The sequence below is a fragment of the Ostrea edulis genome, chromosome 8, assembly GCF_947568905.1.
Source record: "Ostrea edulis chromosome 8, xbOstEdul1.1, whole genome shotgun sequence".
NCBI classification, from domain to species: domain Eukaryota; kingdom Metazoa; phylum Mollusca; class Bivalvia; order Ostreida; family Ostreidae; genus Ostrea; species Ostrea edulis.
The window spans coordinates 2,080,575-2,102,407 of NC_079171.1; the positions used below are offsets into that span (position 1 = coordinate 2,080,575).

The 21,833-nt window shown below is 36.8% G+C and overlaps 2 protein-coding genes across 5 annotated transcripts in view; both read left to right on the forward strand.

Annotated features, from left to right (window-relative positions):
• LOC125672861 (uncharacterized) overlaps positions 1–20,085 on the forward strand; it is a 50,286-nt gene extending 30,201 nt beyond the window's left edge. Inside the window, exons 6-10 of the mRNA XM_056147855.1 lie at positions 1,481–1,541; positions 8,717–8,825; positions 10,500–12,195; positions 17,691–17,958; positions 19,480–20,085. Of these exons, the coding sequence (XP_056003830.1) occupies positions 10,533–12,195; positions 17,691–17,947 (1,920 nt within the window). The 5' untranslated portion in view covers positions 1,481–1,541; positions 8,717–8,825; positions 10,500–10,532 and the 3' untranslated portion in view covers positions 17,948–17,958; positions 19,480–20,085. The remainder of the gene's footprint in view (positions 1–1,480; positions 1,542–8,716; positions 8,826–10,499; positions 12,196–17,690; positions 17,959–19,479) is intronic.
• The window catches only part of LOC125648773 (uncharacterized), a 144,509-nt gene that overhangs the window by 33,831 nt on the left and 88,845 nt on the right, over positions 1–21,833 (forward strand). The gene's annotated exons all lie outside the window — the stretch shown is intronic.

The window sequence follows — 21,833 nt, forward strand, 5'->3', positions numbered from 1 at the left end:
TCAAGAACCACTGTACCAGAAAAGCTGAGATTTATATGAAAGCTTCCTGATATAGTACAGATTCTAAATTGTTAAAATCCTGGCCCCCGGGGGTCGGATGGGGCCACAATAGGGGATCAAAGTTTTACATACAAATATATAGGAAATTTTTTTTAAAATCTTCTTCTCAAGAACCACTGTGCCAGAAAAGGTGAAATTTATATGAAAGCTTCCTGATATAGTACAGATTCTAAATTGTTAAAATCTTGGCCCCCGGGGGTCGGATGGGGCCACAATAGGGGATCAAAGTTTTATACACAAATATATAGGAAAAATCTTTAAAAATCATCTTCTCAAGAACCACTAAGCCAGTAAAGCTGATATTTACATGAAAGCTTTCTGACATAGTGCAGATTCAAGTTTGTTCAAATCATGGCCCCTGGGGGTTGGATGGGGATCAAGGGTGGATCAAAGTTTTACATACAAATATATAGGGACATTCTTTAAGAATCTTCTTCTCAAGAACCACTGAGCCAGAAAAGCTGATATTCACATGAACAGCTTCCTAACATAGAGCAGAGTTAAGTTTGTTCAAATCATGGCCCCCTGTTGTAGGATGGAGCCACAATAGGGGATCAAAGTTTTACATACAAATAGACCTATACTTAGTGCTCAGGACTGTGGCAGTGGGTTTATTTAACATGTCGACGTCTGTTTGACAAGGAGCCTTCATTTTTAAGTTCATATCTGAAAATCCAGTAACTCTTACTTCTCAAGAGTATTTGACAAACAGTCATGGCCATAATGCAAACACGTTATTAGAAGAAAATAACGCATGCGAGTTATCTTCTTGTCACAATGAGTTACCTCTCTTTGCCCCTGCTCTTTATCAAATACCGTGTGGTACTGTTGATAACTCAAACAGGTTATTTTTAATGATACCGAATCATATTTTTATTTTTAGTAAACTTGTTTACGTTATTTTATGTCAACTCTCACTTCTTCCATAAATGAAAGGTGAAGATAACGAACAGTGATATAGCAAACAAATTAAGTTCAGAGAATAGCCCCTGTAGATTAGGTTTAGATGTAAGAATCACCGTGTCTGTCTGTCTACACATCTATCTTCTGTCCGTCCCTCCCACTTTGTATCTAGTGGACAACTTTGTAATAAGGAGAGAATAAAAAATCATACTTGTGACAAAAATTACATACAAACAGATAAATGCAATAATTGATTACAAAATCAGAAGCTCATTCGGTTCTTCGTGTTTAAAAGAATCACTCATCAACAGACAACACTTTCCTATATACATGTATGATACTCAGGTTACTGTTAATGCTCATGGGCCTCTTGTTAATTTGAAGTTTGAATTTCAATGGAGTACATGATTAGTAGTGGGGTTGGTCAAGGTTTTGTTTTCTTAGAAAATGATTCAGATCAAAGTGAATTGATCACCATGGTGATATTCAAATAAATGTGACCACTTGATGTTTTTAGGTTCACACTGGACTCCCATGAGGTCCTGCATTACTGAGGAAAGAAAGGTGATGTTAAAAAGGTAATGGTTCCTATATACACATACATCTACACAGAATTGTGTCTGTGTATTTTGATGTCAATGAAACCGTTTTTGGTCTGTCTGTCTGTCTGCAACTCATTGTTACCTTGAAATAATGGATTATGCAGTAGATTACATCATTTTCACTTTGAGAAATAATTGAGTAAGTGAACTTGTTTTTAGCTCACCTGAGATATTCTGATCACTTATTGTCAGTCTGTCCGTAAACGTTTCCCATTTTCATCTTCTTTTCCAGAACCACTGGACCAATTTCAATAAAACTTGGTACAAATCATTCATGGATGAAGGGGATTTAAGTTTATTCAAATGAAGGGCCATGTATAACCTTAAAAATGCAAAATAGGGTGGTGTTATTTAAAAATTTCCTTCTCAAGATCCACTGAGCCAGGAAAGTTCAAATTGATATTGCTGCTTTCTGACATCATGTAGATTCAAGTTTGTTAAAATCATGCCCCCCCCCCTACCACTCCACCGCACCCGGGTATAGGTTGGAGCCACTATAGGGTCAAAGTTTTACATGGGAATATTTGGGGAAAATCTTTAAAAATCTTCTTATCTTTTCCTTATTTCTTAAGGATTAATGGGACAAAATTCAAATTTATATGAAAGCTTTCAGACATGGTAGATTCAATTTTGGGGGGGGGGGGGGCACGATAGGGGATCAAAGTGTTTTATGTACGAGTGAAAAAGGGACACTCTTTAAAAAGCTTTTCAAAATCCCTAGGGCCAGAAAAGTGGAAATTTACATGACAGCTTCTTTACATGGAGTAGGTCCAATAGGCACGATAGGGGATCAAAGTGTTTTATGTACGAGTGAAAAAGGGACACTCTTTAAAAAGCTTTTCAAAATCCCTAGGGCCAGAAAAGTGGAAATTTACATGACAGCTTCTTTACATGGTGTAGGTCCAAGTTTGTGCAATTCATAGGCTCCAGGGGTAGGGTGAGGCCAAAATAGGGCATCAAAGTTTTACATGCTGTTAGATACAGAGCTGCCAACCCTCACGATTTTGGTATAAGGCTTACGATTTTAGGACCGAGAATGCGTCTTGCGATTTCACTATATATTTTCCGATTTTCGCCTATTTCACATTTTGAAAGTTTTAGAGCTGTCTGTCATTGGTTTTTAGCTCACCTGAACCGAAGGTTCAAGTGAGCTATTCTGATCACATTTTGTCCGGCGTCCGTCTGTCTGTCTGTAAACTTTTCACATTTTTGACTTCTTCTCCAGAACCACTGGGCCAATTTCAACCTAACTTGGCCAAAAGCATCCTTGGGTGAAGGACTTTCAAGTTTGTTCAAATGAAGGGCCATGTCCCTTTCAAAGGGAAGATAATCACAAAAATGTAAAAATAGGGTGGGGTCATTTAAAAATCTTCTTCTCAAGAACCACTTGGCCAGAAGAGCTGAAATTTACCTGAAAGCTTCCTGACATATTGCAGATTCAAGTTTGTTCAAATCATGCCCCCCGGGGATAAGATGGGGCCCCAAGGGGGGATCAAAGTTTTACACACAAATATATAGGGAAAAACTTTAAAAATCTTCTTTTCAAGAACCACTAAGCTAGAAAAGCTGAGATTTACATGAAAGCTTCCTGACATAATGCAGATTCAAGTTTGTTCAAATCATGGGCCCCGGGGGTTGGATGGGGCCACAATAGGGGATCAAAGTTTTACATACAAATATATAGGAAAAATCTTCTTACCAAGAACCACTGAGTCAGAAAAGCTGTTTTTACATGAAAACTTTCTGACATAGTGCAGATTCAAGTTTGTTCAAATCATGGCCCCCGGGGATAGGATGCGGCCCCAAGGGGGGATCAAAGTTTTACACACAAATATATAGGGAAAAACTTTAAAAATCTTCTTCTCAAGAACCACTAAGCCAGAAAAGCTGATTTTTACATGAAAGCTTCCTGACATAATGCAGATTCAAGTTTGTTCAACTCATGGGCCCCTGGGGTTGGATGGGGCCACAATAGGGGATCAAAGTTTTACATACAAATATACAGGAAAAATCTTTAAAAATCTTCTCAAGAACCACTAAGCCAGAAAAGCTGATTTTTACATAAAAACTTTCTGACATAGTGCAGATTCAAGTTTGTTCAAATCATGGCCCCCCCGGGGATAAGATGGGGCCCCAAGGGGGGATCAAAGTTTTACACACAAATATATAGAGACAAACTTTAAAAATCTTCTTCTCAAGAACCACTAAGCCAGAAAAGCTGAGATTTATATGAAAGCTTCCTGACATAATACAGATTCAAGTTTGTTCAACTCATGGGCCCCTATGGTTGGATGGGGCCACAATAGGGGATCAAAGTTTTACATACAAATATAAGGAAAAATCTTCTCAAGAACAACTAAGCCAGAAAAGCTGATTTTACATGAAAACTTTGACATAGTGCAGATTCAAGTTTGTTCAAATCATGGCCCCCGGGGATAAGATGGGGCCCCAAGGGGGGATCAAAGTTTTACACACAAATATATAGGGACAAACTTTAAAAATCGTCTTCTCAAGAACCACTGAGTCAGAAAAGCTGATTTTTACATGAAAACTTCCTGACATAGTGCAGATTCAAGTTTGTTCAAATCATGGCCCCCGGGGATAGGATGGGGCCCCAAGGGGGGATCAAAGTTTTGCACACAAATATATAGGGAAAAACTTTAAAAATCTTCTTCTCAAGAACCACTAAGCCAGAAAAGCTGAGATTTACATGAAAGCTTCCTGACATAATGCAGATTCAAGTTTGTTCAAATCATGGGCCCCGGGGGTTGGATGGGGCCACAATAGGGGATCAAAGTTTTACACACAAATATACAGGAAAAATCTTTAAAAATCTTCTCAAGAACCACTAAGCCAGAAAAGCTGATTTTTAGATGAAAACTTTCTGACATAGTGCAGATTCAAGTTTGTTCAAATCATGGTCCCCGGGGGGTAGGATGGGGCCCCAAGGGGGGATCAAAGTTTTACACACAAATATATAGGGAAAAACTTTAAAAATCTTCTTCTCAAGAACCACTGAGTTAGAAAAGCTGATTTTTACATGAAAACTTTCTGACATAGTGCAGATTCAAGTTTCTTCAAATCTTGGGCTCCGGGGGTAGGATGGGGCCATAAGGGGGATCAAAGTTTTACATATAAATATATAGTTAAAATCTTTTTCTCAATAACCACTGAGTCAGAAAAGCTGATATTTACAAGAAAACTTTCTGACATAGTGCAGATTCAAGTTTGTTCAAATCATGGTCCCCGGGGGGTAGGATGGGGCCACAAGTGGGTGGGTGGGGGGTCAAAGTTTTACATACAAATATAGAAAAAAGCTTTAAAAGAACCATCGGGCCAAAGAAGTTGACATTTACATGAAAGCTTTCTGACATACTCTAGATTCAAGTTTGCAAAGGGTAGTTTGGGCCATAATAGGGACCAAGGTTTTACATGCAAATATATATGGAAAGTCTTCAGATATGGGCCAAGGTGACTCAGGTGAGCGATGTCGCCCATGGTCCTCTTGTTACTTTTTTAATAAACAAGCCATAGTCATTACTACGTTTGTTTGCATAGTCTATATATATATATATACAGAATCTCAATAATTTTAATGCTTTGAAATAAACAATATGGCAGTTGCTACTAAACGTAAGACATGTGTTGATGGAAATAACAACAATACTCCCCCAAAGAAGAGCCAAAAATTCGAAGAAAAATATGCAAGTACTCTGTAAACATCTATTTGTTTCAAAGTCAGAAAGGGGGAGTTTGTATGATAAATGTACAATCTGTTTGATAAACTTCAACATTTCTCATGGCAGGGAAAATGATATTAAAACACTTGCCAGAATAACTGACACAGTAACTGTAAAATTACATAATATAATAATGTAACAATATTTTTTACACGTCAAGTTTTAGGAAGTAAAATCAATAAAAGATGCATTTAATCTTTTGCATTTGTAAAATGCATAACAATTAGTATACAGTCTAAATTCATTAAATTTGGATTTGAAGTATGCCTAAAATTGCTCGGGTTACATATTTATTCATAAAAGATCTCCAGCAGAAGGGAGCCCAAGCTGCCCCCTGACCCCCGCCTTATTATTTTCCATTTCATAATGTTGGCAGCTCTGTAGATGGAAAAATCTTTAGAAATATTTCTTGAACTATTTAAGCTAGGGCTTTCATACTTTAGTATGTAGATACTATAGATAGGGAGGGGGGGGGGGGGTCAAAAAATTTTCATCGGAATAAACATTGATTAAAATATCTTTTAAAAATTCCAACACCTGAACAGCGGTAGGGCCAAGGTGAATCAAATGAGAGATGTGGTCCATGGGCTTCTTGGTTTACCAATCAGCTGGTCAGACTGCTAAAAAAAATAACAAAAGAATACAAATGTTAACGAGGGTCGATCCTCATGTGACTTATTAATATTAATGGTTGAAAGTAGGAAAAAATGTATTTATTTCCACTCAATATACATGTATTCAAATTTATTTAATAACCAAAGAAAATGTTCATGCTGCCACCGTTTTAAAGATGTCAGATATACTAAAACAGAAATATATGTTAACACAAATAAATCCCACATTTTTGTTATACAGAATAATCAAAATAGATAAAAACTTGTGAAAATGACAAATTTTAAATGTCAACAGTTTAAAAAACAAACTGCTAATTAATAAATATGTATAAATTAATTGTGGATATTGGGGAAACCTTGTATAATAGGCATGCAGTAAAAGAAATACCAGGATAGGAGTTACTGCCCTTGACAACAGTTTTAGCTCGCATGAGATCAAAGCTCAAGTGAGCTTTTCTGATTGCCAAGTGAGCTTTTCTGATCACCTGAATCCCGTGGTGATCCAGGTTAGAATAGGTCCTTGGCACCCACTTGCTTGTCGTAAGAGGCGACTAAATAGGGAGGCCCTTTGGATAAGACCACAAAAACTGAGGTCTCGTGTCACAGCAAATGTGACACAATAAAGATCCCTCCCTGCTCAAAGACCATAAGCGCCGAGCATAGGCCTAAAATTTTGCAGCCCTTCACCAGCAGTGGTGACATCTCCATATGAGTGAAATATTTTCAAGAGGAACGTTAAACAATATTCAATCAATTAATCTGATCACCTGTAGTCCATTGTCTGTTTGTCCGTCTGTTTGTGAAAGTTTTACATTTTCCACTTCTTCTCCAGAACCACAGGACCAATTACTGTATAACCAAACTTGGCCAAAAGTATCCTTGGTTGAAGGGCTTTCAACTTTGGTCAAATGAAGGGTCTCGCCCAATTCAAATCGGAGATAATCACATAAATGCAAAAATAGGATGGGGGTCACTTAAAAATCTTCTTCTCAAGTACCACGGGGTCATTTACATGCAATTTACATGAAAGCTTCATGACATAGTACAGATTAAAGTTTGATAGAATCATGGCTACTGGTGGTAGGATGGGGCCATAATAGGGGATCAAAGTTTTACATACAAATATATAGGTAAAATCTTTGAAAATCTTCTTCTCCAGAACCACTAGAATAGAAAAGTACAGATTTACAAGACATCTTCCCGACATAGTGCAGATTCAGGTTTGTTAAAATGATGGCTCCCCGGGGGTAGGATGGGACCACAATAGGGTATCAAAATTTTGCATACAAATATATAGGGAAAATCTTTAAAGATTTTCTCAATAACCACTTGGCCAGAAAAGCTGAGATTGACGTGAAAGCTTCCTGACATAGTGCAGGTTCAAGGTTAACAAAACCATGGTCCCTGGGGGTAGGATGGGGCCACAATAGGGGATCAAAGTTTTACACATAAATATAAGGGGAAATCTTTAAAAAAAATTCTTCTCAAGAACTACTGGGCCAGAAAAGTGGAAATTTACCTGAAAGCTTCCTGACATAATGCAGAATTATGTTTGTTAAAATCATGCCCCCCACCCCACCCCCCCATCCCCCCACCCCCCACCCCCCAGCGGTAGGATGGGGCCACAATAGGGTTAAAAGATTTGTATACAAATATATAGGAAAAATATCGTTTTAAAAGTACTTCTTAAGAACCAATAGGGCAAAGAAGTTTACATTTACATGAAAGCTTCCTGACATAGCGCAAATTCAAGTTTGTAAAATTCATGGTCTCCGGGGATCAAAGTTTTACATACAAATATATAGGGGAATTCTTCTGCAGAATCACTGGGCCATAAAAGTTTACATTTACATGAAAGCTTCCTGACATAGTGCAGATTCACGTTTGTAAAATTCATGGCCCCCGGGAGTAGGTTGAGGCCTCATTAGGGATTTAAATTTTACATGTGAATATGTAGGAAAAAGCTTTAAATATGAGCCAAGGTGACTTGGGTGAGCGATGTGGCCCATGGGCTTCTTGTTTTAGATTATAAATTATTGTTTATCTATGGAAAATATCACTTTTTCAGTATCAATAGTTTACCAATTTTTGTGCAAAGTTTAATTTGATAAAGATTTTGCAAAAACCCATGATATCACATGAGGATCGATCAAATTTAAATAATCTGTGTTAATCTACCCGAGTCAATGTACACCGGGTCATTACTAATCCTATCTGTGTTAATCTACCTGAGTCAATGTACACCGGGTCATTACTTATCCTATCTGTGTTAATCTACCCGAGTCAATGTACACCGGGTCATTACTTATCCTATCCATACTCTTACTGTCAGTGAAATGAAACATATCAGTTATTTATATAATGGTCATTGCGTCTAACATTAAAAGATGTGAAGAAATTGTGCACGTTGAGATTTTATGTACATATCAATAATTTAGAGATACACTTCAAAAACTGTAAATTTCACAATGAAACCAGGAAAGTTGATGTGTATGATTAAGGTCAAGGTCATTAATGAAGGTCACAGTCAAATTTGCAAATATTGAACGTAGCCACAGTTGGGGGCATAGAGTTTCAAAAACACATTAAACTTGTTGTTCTTGTGGGGGAAAATAATTCTATGATTTAATTCAGTTTTTTCTACTCCTTGAGTTAAAAATTCATATGAAAATATTTTATTCAAAGCTTGTCTGTCAAACACATTTAACTTGTTCTTCTTGTAAAAAAAAACAACAATGCTGTATTTAACTTCTCAATGTTTCACTCCTTTGTAACTTTTTCATATTTCCTCCTTCAGCATCAGTTTTGACCACACAGAGTATCCTTAAGTAGGGGGACTCAACATTAATCAAAATCTGACTTCCTGTTTTGACGAAGGCTTGGACCATCAACAAGTTACTGTATAGGTTTGTATATTATGTTGTACATGCAGATTTCTTAACAGTCAAGAAGACTTACAATTATACATTTATTGACTGGGTCCGAGAACAACATCTGTTTTGTTTGATTCAAGAATGGAATATGAGGTGTTGTCTGAAGCTGTAGGCAACATATTGTTCAAAGATCAAACTAAACTGCTGTTGTTCAAAGGGCATTTTTAAGTCACCTGAGTCACTCAGGTGACCTATTGTTGAATATCTGCAGCCATCGTCGTGTGTTAGTAATTGCATATTTTTTAACTTATGAATAAATTCCATTCCAATTCTTTTCAAATTAAAACTGATAGAAATTGACAAATTTTCTCCTCTACAACTGCACAACTGTAATGAAATCTAAATGCATAGTAATGTAAAGCAGGAAGGCCTGTACCAAAATTGTACATTTCTTGGGTAAAGTTTTTGACTCCAGGTTGGGGCTCTACTTGGCATATATAGCACATCTTAAGGTTACTGATACTACATTGAAACTAAATATTAAAGTATTTAGCAGGAGCCCTTTACCCAAATTGTAAATTTCATGATCTCAGGGATATGGGTTTTAGTTCCATATGTCGATTATGGGATTGCGTTTAATTTTGCTGATGCTGTATGAAAACTAAATGCAAATTTAGAAAAAGCAAAAGGGGATCTACCAAACTTGTGAATTCTACAACCCCAGGGTTCTGACTCATAGCCGGGTCCCAATCAGTCATGTAATATTAAATGTAACATGTAAAGGCTTCCGTCATTATTAGTACCTACAGGGACATTTGTGTATTAAGAACACAACATACTTTACACTGCTGCTGAGTATTAGAATTTACCTTAGATATACAGAATAGAAAAAACACATAGATATCATATCTCTAGGTCAAAGGTCAACAAGAGTCCTGCTACTTCAGACATATGAATTATTAGGTCAGACTGTAGATCAGATATCTATAATAACAACAAAGTACTAGTAACAAATGAAATCATTTTACAGATTATACAATCATCTTAAGACATTTAGTGTATACAGTTGTCTAGGGACAGGTCTTGGATCATTGTTGTCCCACTATCAGTGTTCTAAGCTGATCAGTCACATCTCTGTATCAGCAAGGTGACTCAGGTGAGCGTTGTGGACCATGAGCATGGAAGTACATGTGTTTGATTAGGCCGAAAATAATCATGGCTTTGTTTCCACTAATACAACCGACTCTAAATTATACCCCTACCCTAGAAGTTTTTTTGCATGTTTTCTAAAAAATTATTATTAAAAAAAATGGAGATGACCCTGGTAATAATATAGTTTAGAATATGACTTATAATATGAAAGCATATTCAACAACTGTATCTATAATGAAAAATGAGCCCCTTGTTTTCAGTATGTCAATAGATCTGCTAATTGAATGGAAATTGTAATCAGAATTCAGAACATCTTCTTGTCTTGGATTTAAATATAACAAATATAATTCATTTCCTACCAAGGTACTCTAATTTTAACTTGAATATTAGTGGAAACACAGCCATTTATATTTTTGGCCTTAGCATTCAAGAAATGTACGTGTCAAAAACAGGTCAATTGCAATCAGTGTGTGAAATATGTAGATCACTTGAATGTGTGAAATAAATGTATATTGTGAATAGGTTGATATTTACATGTCAGTTTAATTATTGTAGATTGTGTTCCTAAAGACCCAGACCCTCCACATCATGGACACACTAGGACTCAGCACTCAGCTAAAAGTACGACAATGTTCTCAATGTCAGGGGGACACTGAGTTTTACTGTAACACATGTAAACGTGATCTGTGTTTACAGTGTAAAGAGAAACATGTCATTGATCTACATATCAAACACCATGATGTTGTGATTTACCGTGAGAAGTTTAACTACATCCCCAGACAAGAGATCTGTGTCAGACATCCAGACAGGTTCTATGAAATGTTCTGTCAGTCGTGTGAACTTTCTGTCTGTTTCCGATGTTTAGAGCACCGAAAACACCAAATACTGGACATTAGAACAGCCTATCAAACAAAGCGACAACAACACCGAGAAATCATTGACACCATCAGAAGTGAGACTCTCTATAACTGTCGTGTTCTCCTGGCAGGAATCCAAACTGATATCCAAACTTGTCCCCCACAAATCTGTCACCGTCAATCACAGATGTCAACAAAAGCCCAAAGACTGAAGGATCTGATTGACACTGCGGTATGTGATGTTAAAACAAGATACCGAGGTTTATTGATTGATAGAATACAACAACAGAAGAGAAAAATGAACAGACACCTCACCCACATACAGAACTATGAAGACAGATATGAACAATCAGCAAACAGAGCGGTACAATTCCTCTTGTTTATAAAGACCAGTCGTGTCCCCCAGATAAAGGACACCCCTAATCTTCCACAACACCTGCTGCTGTCCCTGACTGAGGGATTCAACATGGAGGATGTCAGTCCGTTATTGAGGGGAATCCCAGAAATCCAAATGACAACAGGAAAACGACAAGTAGGAATAGACGAGTGTGTGAAACTGATGTCCACACCTGTATTACACACGTCTGTCTGTGTGACAGGTGTTAGTCGTGTGAGACACATATCTCGTGTGATGTCAGACCGGGTCTGGGTCTCTGATGTAGTCAATCTCATCTTGACAGACACAACAGGAGACACTATACACCGTGTGACAGATATAATACCATTGTATGGAGGAGGACACACAGTGAACAGTTCTGGTGAACTGATTTATATAGACAGTGAATTTAACATCAACAAACTGTCTGTGAACAATCACACAGTCACCACACAGATAGAGTATACATCACCATGGCAACCACTGTGTGTGTACTGCTCCCCGTCCACTGGAGATCTGATGGTCGGGATGTGTAACTATAAAACAAATACAGGCAAGGTAACCCGGTACAACAGTAGTGGTCAACACATCCTGACCATACAACACGACAACGAACATCACACAGTGTATAGTGAACCTTATTATATCACAGAGAACAATAACGGTGATATTATTGTGTCTGACTTGATTAAATATAACCGTGGTGCTGTAGTGGTGACAGAGCGCGGGGGGAGACATCGATTCTCCTACACAGGACCTCCATCAGGATCATCACTATATCCACTAGGAATCTGTACAGACGCGCTGTCGCACATCCTGGTGTGTGATGGTAACACCGACACAGTACAGATGATTGACAAGGACGGTCACTTCCTGTCTCTGTTACTGACAGAACACGGGATAAACATACCACACAGCCTGAACTATGATGATAAAACTCACCTTCTCTGGGTCGGATCAGAGTACCCCAACACAGTGTCTGTATATAGATATCTACAGAGGAGGTACTCTCTGACTGGTAAGTACTAGTAGTACTGTAGTTTATTGTACTATATCAGTCAGTATAAATAACATCAAATTCTACACAGGAATCTATTATAAATTATTGTTATGCTATGACATTGTTATGATAGTGATGTTTTAAAAAATGTACAGTGTAGGTTATGATTAGAGGTCATATCTAATTTTAATTACAATGTGGCTATATTTAGAGGTGTTGATTGGTTTTAATTACGAGGTGGTTATAATCATAATAATTAGAACTAGTGATTCATTTTAATTACAATATGGGTTATATCTAGGGGAGGAGTTAAGTTTTCATTACAAGTTGGTTATAATTATAGGTAATGTTTAGTTTTCATTACAGCATGTATAATGTGTGTTGTAATTAGAGATAGTGATTAATTCTAATTACAATGTGAGTTATAATTAGAGCTATCAATTAATTCTAATTACAATGTGAGTTATAATTAGAGCTAGGGATTAATTCTGATTACAATGTGAGTTATAATTAGAGCTAGGGATTAATTCTAAATTTTACAATGTGAGTTATAATTAGAGCTAGGGATTAATTCTGATTGCATTGCAGGTTATAATTAGAGCTAGTGATTAATTACAATTACAATTTGAATTATAATTAGAGCTACGGATTAATTCTGATTACAATGTGAGTTATAATTAGAGCTAGGGATTAATTCTAATTACAATGTGAGTTATAATTAGAGCTAGGGATTATTTCTAATTACAATGTGAGTTATAATTAGAGCTAGGAATTAATTTTAATTACAAATGGGTTATAATTAGAGGAGGAGTTATGTTTCTAGTGCAATGTGGGTTATGATTAGAGGTAATATTTAATTTTGACTACAATGTTGGATTTAATTACAACTAGTGATTAATTTTAATTACAACATGGGATATAATTAGACGAGGAGTTAGGTTGTTATTAAAATGTGGTTGATAATTAAGGTTAACTTAGTGTGTAGGTTTAATGTTAAATGATGTGGGTTATAATTACATTAAGTGAATAATATTAATAATATAATATAATTAATTTTAATTACAATGGGGGCAATGATTAGATGAGGAGAAATGGTTTTATTTAATATTTTGGGTTGGGATTCAATAGGTGTTCAATGGGGAGATTTTATTAACAGCATTCTGTTACAATTATTATCTTGTTGAGATTTGTAGAACATTGATCATTGCCAGTTTAAAACTTGACATGTTTATAATCTATTTCTTCTACTTAACTATCCTACTTTGTAAATATCAGTGATATTGACACAGCTTTGGTTTGTGGGATGTTGTATGTTTCTGTGATGGTGTGATGTTGTATGTTTCTGTAGCAGGTGTGGACAAAATCTACATTGTGTACTGGTTTGACACTGAGTATGTACATTACACCAGTCTCTGTGTGGAATAGCTATCATGAACTTAAGGGTCTGTATCAAAAGTCAAGGTCTGACATAAACAAAACAATTAACACCCCACCCCCTTGAAACTAAATAAATGATGAATGTTGATCTACTTTGTTTTTAAAATTCAAGTTCTGATAACACTCTGAGTTGAGTCATGTAAACTAGGTAGAAACAAATACAAATGTAGTTAGAATGGAATTATTTCAATAAGAGATCGCCACTCCATGTTTATTAAATGAAATTAATGAATTACAACTGATTTTGTATATCGTATTTGTGACATTTATCGTAATTTCATTAAGTTACCTCAGGTGACCTATTACAATTGGTCAGTAGGCATTGTCGGGCGTTATTTGTTAAAAATGTTAAGATTTGAACATTTTAATTTTTAGTTGATGATAAAATTCTACCATTTCAATTATTCTTATTGCCCCCCCCCCCCCCCCCCCCCCCACCCCCCACCCTTCAAAGTAGAGAGGCATATTGTTTTGCACCTGTTGGTCGATATACTCAATATCTTTAGAACCATTCATTTGATCGTAATGATATTTCATATGTAATTTGGTTATAAGCAGAAATGGGCCCTTACTATTTTTTAGGTCCAAAGGTCAATTCTACACTGGACATAGAAATATACTCTCAATATTTTGAGAATCCTTTACTTGACAGACATCAAACTTAGTACATTTGTACATCCCAAAAAGTAGATGACCGCTACCGATTTTGAGGTTACATGGTCAAAGGTCAAGGGTCAATCTGGGGATAGGAATATACTGACCACTCCATGTCTAGAGAACTCTTTGCTTGACAGCAATCAAACTTGGTACACAGGTACATCATTACTAGAACCTGACCGCTTTTGATTTGGTGGTCACAAAGTCAAAGATCAAGGGTCAAACTGGACATAGGAATATACTATTCACTCCATATATTAAGAACCATTTGCTTGACAGACATAAAACTTGGCACATTGGTACATCTTCAGAAGTAGATGACCCCTATTAATTTTGAAGTCACATATTCAAAGATCAAGGTAATATAGTCATGGGTCAAGGGTCAAACTGGACATAGGAATGTTCTGTGCGCTCAATATTGTGAGAACCTTTTGCTCGACATGCATCAAACTTTGCACACTGGTACATCTTTGAGGAGAAGATGACCCCTGTTGATTTTGAGGCCATATATTGAAATCTCAAGGGCCAAACTGGACTTAGGAATATACTGTCTAACCAATATCTTGAGAACCCTTTGCTTGACAGACATCAATCTTGGTACACTGGTACATCTTTAGGAGAAGATTACCCCTATTGATTTTATGGTCAAAGGTCAAGGGTTAAACTGGACATAGTAATATATTGGCTTCTATATTTTGATAATTATCTGCTTGATTGACACCAAACTTGGTACTCTGGTACAAAATAAGGAGTAGATGACCCCTTTTAATTTTAGGTCACATGGTAAATCCATTCCTCACATAGGAAGATATTATCTGTTCAATATTTTGAATTGGTAATACTACTATTTATGAAATGATACATGTGTTTAACACTTTTAGCTCATCTGAGCTGAAACCTCAAGTAAGCTTTTCTGATCACCTGTTGTATGTCCGTCCGTCTCTGTAAACTTTTTACATTTTCGACTTCTTCTCGAGAACCAAAAGGATCCTTGGGTGAAGGGCTTTCAAGTTTATTCAAATGAAGGGCCATGTTTTTTTCAAAAGGGAGATATTCACAAAAATGAAAAAAATGCAAAAATAGGGTGGGGTCATTCAAAAACCTTCTACTCAAGAACCACTGGGCTAGAAAAGCTAAGATTTACACGAAAGCTTCCTGACATAATGCTGATTCAAGTTTCTTTAAATCATGGCCCAGGGGGTAGGATGGGGCCACAATATGGGATCAAAGTTTTACATACAAATATTTAGGGAAAATCTTTAAAAATCTTCTCAAAAACTATTGGGCCAAGAAAGTGGAAATTTACAGCAAATCTTTTAAACATAGTGCAGATTGAAGTTTGTAAAAATCATTGTCCCTTAGGATAGGATGGGGCACGATAGCGGATCAAAGTTTTACATACAAATATATCTGAAAAATCTTTTAAAATCTTCTCAGAAACTTCTGGCCCAGGATGCTGAAATTTACACAAAAATTATTTACATAGTGCAGATTGAAGTTTCTCAAAATTATGGCCCCCAAGGATAGGATTTGGCCACAATAGGGGATCAAAATTTTACATACAAACATATGGGAACTTTTTTTTTAAATCTTCTCAAAAACTACAGAGCCAGGAAAGTTAAAATTTACATGAAAGCTGCCTGACATAGTGCAGATGGAGGTTTGTTAAAATTATGACCCCCGAGGATAGGATGGGGCCACAATAACGGGTCAAAGTTTTACATACAAATCTATAGGAAAAATCATTAAAAATCTTCTGATGAAAAATCAGTATGCCAGAAAAGTTTACATTTACACGAAAGCTTCTTGACATAGTCCAAATTCAATTTTGAAAAAAAAGCATGGCCCCTGGTAGTAGGTTGGGCCACAATAGGGATCAAAGTTTTACATGCGAATATATTGGAAAAATCTTTAAATATGAGCCAACGTGATACAGGTGAGTGATGCGGCCCATGGGCCTCTTGTTAATGTTAACACCATTAGTTGCATATATGTTTTACAAACATCGCTTGTCATGTTTAGTTTTAAGCATCTTTGGGACCAGGGGACATGTATTGTAAATTTAGGGACTCTGCACTCCTAGGGCCATAGGGGTTAAATAAAATTTAAGAAACTACCACATATTGACCCACATGCAAAACTCTTCTCAACAACTGCACATTTGCAAGGTAAACTAAATGCATAATGATGTAGAGCAGGACGGCCTCTAATGAAATTGTAAATTTTATTATCCCTGGAGTAGAGGTTCTGACTCCATGATGGTGATAAACTTGATGTATATAGCGTGTATGTGTAAACCATCTAGAAAACATCTTTAATGCTTCTTCAATCATCTTCAATATTAAACTGAAATGAAACAGATAGGTAGTCCTTATACATGTAGCCCAGTAGCTAAGTACTTCGTTACTAGCTTGAAAATACGGATGAATATTTAATTGCTGTTATAAAATTTAGAAATTCATTTTAAAATTAAGGATTATCTCCCTCACGCATAGCTCTGATCCTTGGACGAATTTGACTCCACTTTTTTGGGCACACTGTTTTCCCTATAATAGCTCTAAAACTTCATTGTTATTTCGGATTTCAAACATTTCGGTTGAGCATCACTGAAAAGGCATTATTTTTTGAAATGCGCATCTGGTGCATCAAAATTGGTACCGTGTAAGTTTTATATGTATATTGTCTTTATCAACAACATTGTTTCGCAACCAACTCCTGGGTTTTCACTCTAGGACAGGCCCTAATTAGTCATATTGTAATAATCTTACATATTATATTATGATTGTATTTCGTCAGCATAAGCACTTTTGGGGGTCATTCAAGTTTTAAGTTTTAAGACCACATATTTTACATTGTTGCCGAATAATAGAACTGAGCTTGGATTTTTTCTAGATTCTGTAGCCCTAAGGCCTAGTCAGTAGTGATACTTTTAAGTAATACTAAGGTGACTGATAAAGTATCTTGTCTTTGAAAATACTGTCTATCGTTCTTTTTATGCCCCCGGAATCAAAGATTTGGGGATATACTGAGCGACTGTGACCGGTCATCTACTGGTATAAGAAACGGAAGTCAATATCAAGTGCTGAGAAAACTAAGACTCAATATAGAATTACACACCTGTAATGCTGATTTTATTTGAATGAAATACTCTTGTGTATAAGACCAGTATTTATTTACAATGTTTGATATACTTCAGGCGGGAAACATAAAAGATGAGACAAGCAATATGGTCCATGGGTCTCTCATCTTTCAAATCGCATAATGTATATCACTTACAATTAATGTCACGAGTGTATAGAACTAATGTTTCTATGTGTGGTAGACTAGACCCACTTCTAGAGAATTCACTTGCTTCAAACTTCTCCATACACTAAACAATATGATTCAATGTCTATATCTGATCTTAATTAAAACTTCAGTTAATCCAGACAGAGATGAGCAGATCACGGAAGCTGCTGAAAGTTTTGAGGAGATTCAGGAATCGGGATCAGAGCTGGAAATCAGTGGAGAGTCCGAGTCTGAAGAAAACAGCGAGGATCTGAAGTCTGAGGATAGCAACGAGGAATCTGATCCTGATGACGAGGACACTGCTGAATCAGGGACCAGTGAAGATAATGGTGTAGAGGAAAACGATGATCGGAATTTAGAGGAGACCAGCGAGAATGAAGATGAATAAGAAATGTCTGGGTAATTACACCATTAAGATAATACAGATCTGTCTGAAGGAAAGGACTAGGTCCAATAAGTGCCATTTCTGTCCCTGAAATTCAAGCATAATTTGCTTTCACTGAGATCTAGTAATTTTCAAATTGAAATAGTCAGAACCTAAAACTAGAATTGCATATCTCATTTAAACTTTTGCATAATTAACTTTTCCTTAACATGTTCATTTAGCTCACCTTAGCCGAAGGCTCGTGAGCTTTCCTGATCAAAATTTGTCCAGTCTGTCAGCGGCGTAGGTGTCGGCATACTTTATTTATATTGTCAATTTCTCCAGAACCACTGAGCCAATTTCAACCAAACTTGGGATAAAGCATCCCTGGATGAAAGTCTTTCAAGTTTCTTTAAATAAGAATCCATATCCCCTTCAAAGGGGAGATAATTACAAAAATGCAAAAATAGGATGGACCATTGAAAAAAAGTATTGAACTACTGGGCCAGGTGATCTGAAATTTCCATAGAATCATCCTGACATAGTGCAGAATCAAGTTTGTAAAAATCATGCCCCCAGGAGTAGGATAGAGCCACAATAGGGGATCAAAATTTTACCTACAAATGTATAGGGAAAATCTTTCAAAATTTTCTTCTCAAGACCCACTGGCCCAGGGAAGTAGGAATTTACATGAAAGCATCCTGACATTGTGCAGATTCAAGTTAACTTTGTTGAAATCATGACTCCTTGGGTAGGATGGGCCACAATAGGGGATGAAAGATTTACATACAAATATATAGGGACTTTAAAAAAATCTTTAAAAAACAACAGGGCCAGAAAAGTTATATGAAGCTTCCTGACCTAGCGCCGATTCAAGTTTGTCAAAATCATGGCCCCAAGGGGTAGGATGGGGCCACAATATGGGGTTTGAAGTTTTACATAGAGAACCGTGGGGATTCGGGTTAGAATAGGTCCTCAGTACCCCCTTGCTTGTCGTAAGAGGCGACTAAATGGGGCGGTCCTTCGGATGAGACCGCAAAAACTGAGGTCCCCGTGTCACAGCAGGTGTGGCACAATAAAGATCCCTCCCTGCTCCATGGCCATAAGCGCCGAGCATAGGCTTAAATTTTGCGGCCCTTCACCGGCAATGGTGACATCTCCATATGACTGAAATATTCTCGAGAGGGTCGTTAAACAATCTTCAATCAATCAATCTTCTCAAAAACCAGTAATAGGGGGTTAAAGTTTAACATACAAATATGTAGGGGGAAATTTCTGAAAATATTAAGAAGCACTGGCTAGAAGACCTGAAATTTACATGAAAGCTTCCTGACCTAGTGCAGATTTTAGATTTGTAATCATGCCCCCCCCCCCCAGCTATGTTTAGCCACACTTAGTCTAGGGACAAACGTTTTTTATGATATATATTGGAAAAATCTTTAGATAGGGGCAAAGGTGACTCAGACTAGCAATGTGGCCCATGGGCTTCTTGTTTTGTAGGGGATGCTTTTTCTTTAATCAAAACATTTATATGGTAATTTGTCCATCTTTTGTAGATTCAGCACGAATGGGTAGATTACTGTGACTAAACAGGACACCAACACCTCATCACCACATCGTCTTCCACCCTCCACCTGAGACATTGATGTTAACAGGCCACCAACACCTCGTCACCACATCATCTGCCACCCTCCACCTGAGACATTGATGTTAACAGGCCACCAACACCTCGTCACCACATCATCTTCCACCCTCCACTTGAGACATTGATGTTAACAGGCCACCAACACCTCGTCACCACATCATCTTCCACCCTCCACTTGAGACATTGATGTTAACAGGCCACCAACACCTCGTCACCACATCATCTTCCACCCTCCACTTGAGACATTGATGTTAACAGGCCACCAACACCTCGTCACCACATCATCTTCCACCCTCCACTTGAGACATTGATGTTAACAGGCCACCAACACCTCGTCACCACATCATCTTCCACCCTCCACTTGAGACATTGATGTTAACAGGCCACCAACACCTCGTCACCACATCATCTTCCACCCTCCACTTGAGACATTGATGTTAACAGGCCACCAACACCTCGTCACCACATCATCTTCAACCCTCCACTTGAGACATTGAAGTTAACAGGCCACCAACACCTCGTCACCCGCCACCAACACCTCGTCACCACATCATCTTTTCATGATTTCAAAACAAAAGCTTTGGACTTTGACATTGCAATATAGTAGAGACAGGCAGCAGCTTTCTGTTTGGAATTTAATTTTAAGTTGAATGAATCCTTTTGAGGACATGGATCAGATTCCACAAACGTAATTATCTTTGGTGTCTGTAAATGAGAACAAGAAAAACATTGACCACAGTGTGCAATACAAGTGTTGTGAAAACAGTTTTATGTTTGTATCAGAATTTGTATAGACAGTTTTATGCATGTAACATGCTTATCATGAAAAAAATATATATTTATATCGGAAATTTTGTATATTACTTCATTTGGTTTAATGATTGTATCTGAAATTTTGTATATTAAGTTTTATGTGTAGTTTGATGTTTGTAAACCGATGTTTTGAATATTAATACAATTAGTTTGAAGATTGCATCAGGAGTTTTGAATATTACTACAATTAGTTGATGATTGTATCAGAAATTTTGTATATTACTAGATTTAGTTCAATGTTTACATCAGAAGTTTCGATAAACTTAGATCTCCAGTTTCATGTATATCTGTTATTGACATTGCGTTGTTTAAAGAATGTTACACCAGAATATAATAATTTCACGTAAAAATCAGTCTTGTTTGAATTTACTTTGTCACTGTTACCAGAAACATAATGCGTCTCTGCTATCAAACCCGGTATATATCATTGTAAAGAGTCTTTAACAAATACTTTAAGTGTTAGATGTGGTTGTTATTTTGTAAAGACATCTTGACCGGAAAGTATCGTAAACGCAACCATACTTTTCCGTTAAGAATACTTTATAATAATGACCATAAAATCTTTCTAGTAAAGATATTGTTCTATGGTCTTTATATAGTTCTACAACAGATTTACAATGATAGGGTTTAGGGTAATGAAGCTAAATGTTTATTTTACGGAAAAACAAATTAATAACTAGTTTCCCATGCCAAAAATTTCCAATTTTGATAAGGCAGACAGGTATTTTATATGTTATGCGCCCATCTAAGCTGATAGCTCAAGTGAGCTATTCTGATCGCCTGTTGTCCGTCGTCTGTCTGTCCGTTTGTCTGTAAACTTTTTACATTTTCGACTTCTCCCAAACCACTGGGTCAATTTCAACCAAACTTGGCCAAAAGGATCCTTGGGTAAAGGTTTTTCAAGTTTGTTCAAATGAAGGGACATGTCTCTTTCAAAGGGGAGAAAATCACAAAAATGCAAAAAAGGGTGGGATCGTTTCAAAAGTTTCTTTTCAAGAACCACGGGGCCAGAAAAGCTGATATTTACATGAAAGCTTCCTGACATAATGCAGATTCAAGTTTCTTAAATTCATGGCCCCCAGGGGTATGATGTGGCCACAATAGGGAATCAAAGTTTTACATTGAAATATATAGGAAACAAGTTTAAAAATATTCTCAAGAACCATTGAACCAGAAAAGCTGATATTTACATGAAAGCTTACAGACATAATGCAGATTTAAGTTTGTCAAAATAATGGCCCCCGGGGGTGGAATGGGACCACAAGGGGGGGGGGGGCAAAGTTTTATATTGAAATATATAGGAAAAATCTTCTCAAGAACCACTAAACCAAAAAAAACCTGAGATTTACATGAAAACTTCCTGGCATAATGCAGATTGAAGTTTGTTAAAATTATGGCCCCTGGGGGCATGATGGGGCCACAATAGTGGATTAAAGTTTTACATACAAATAT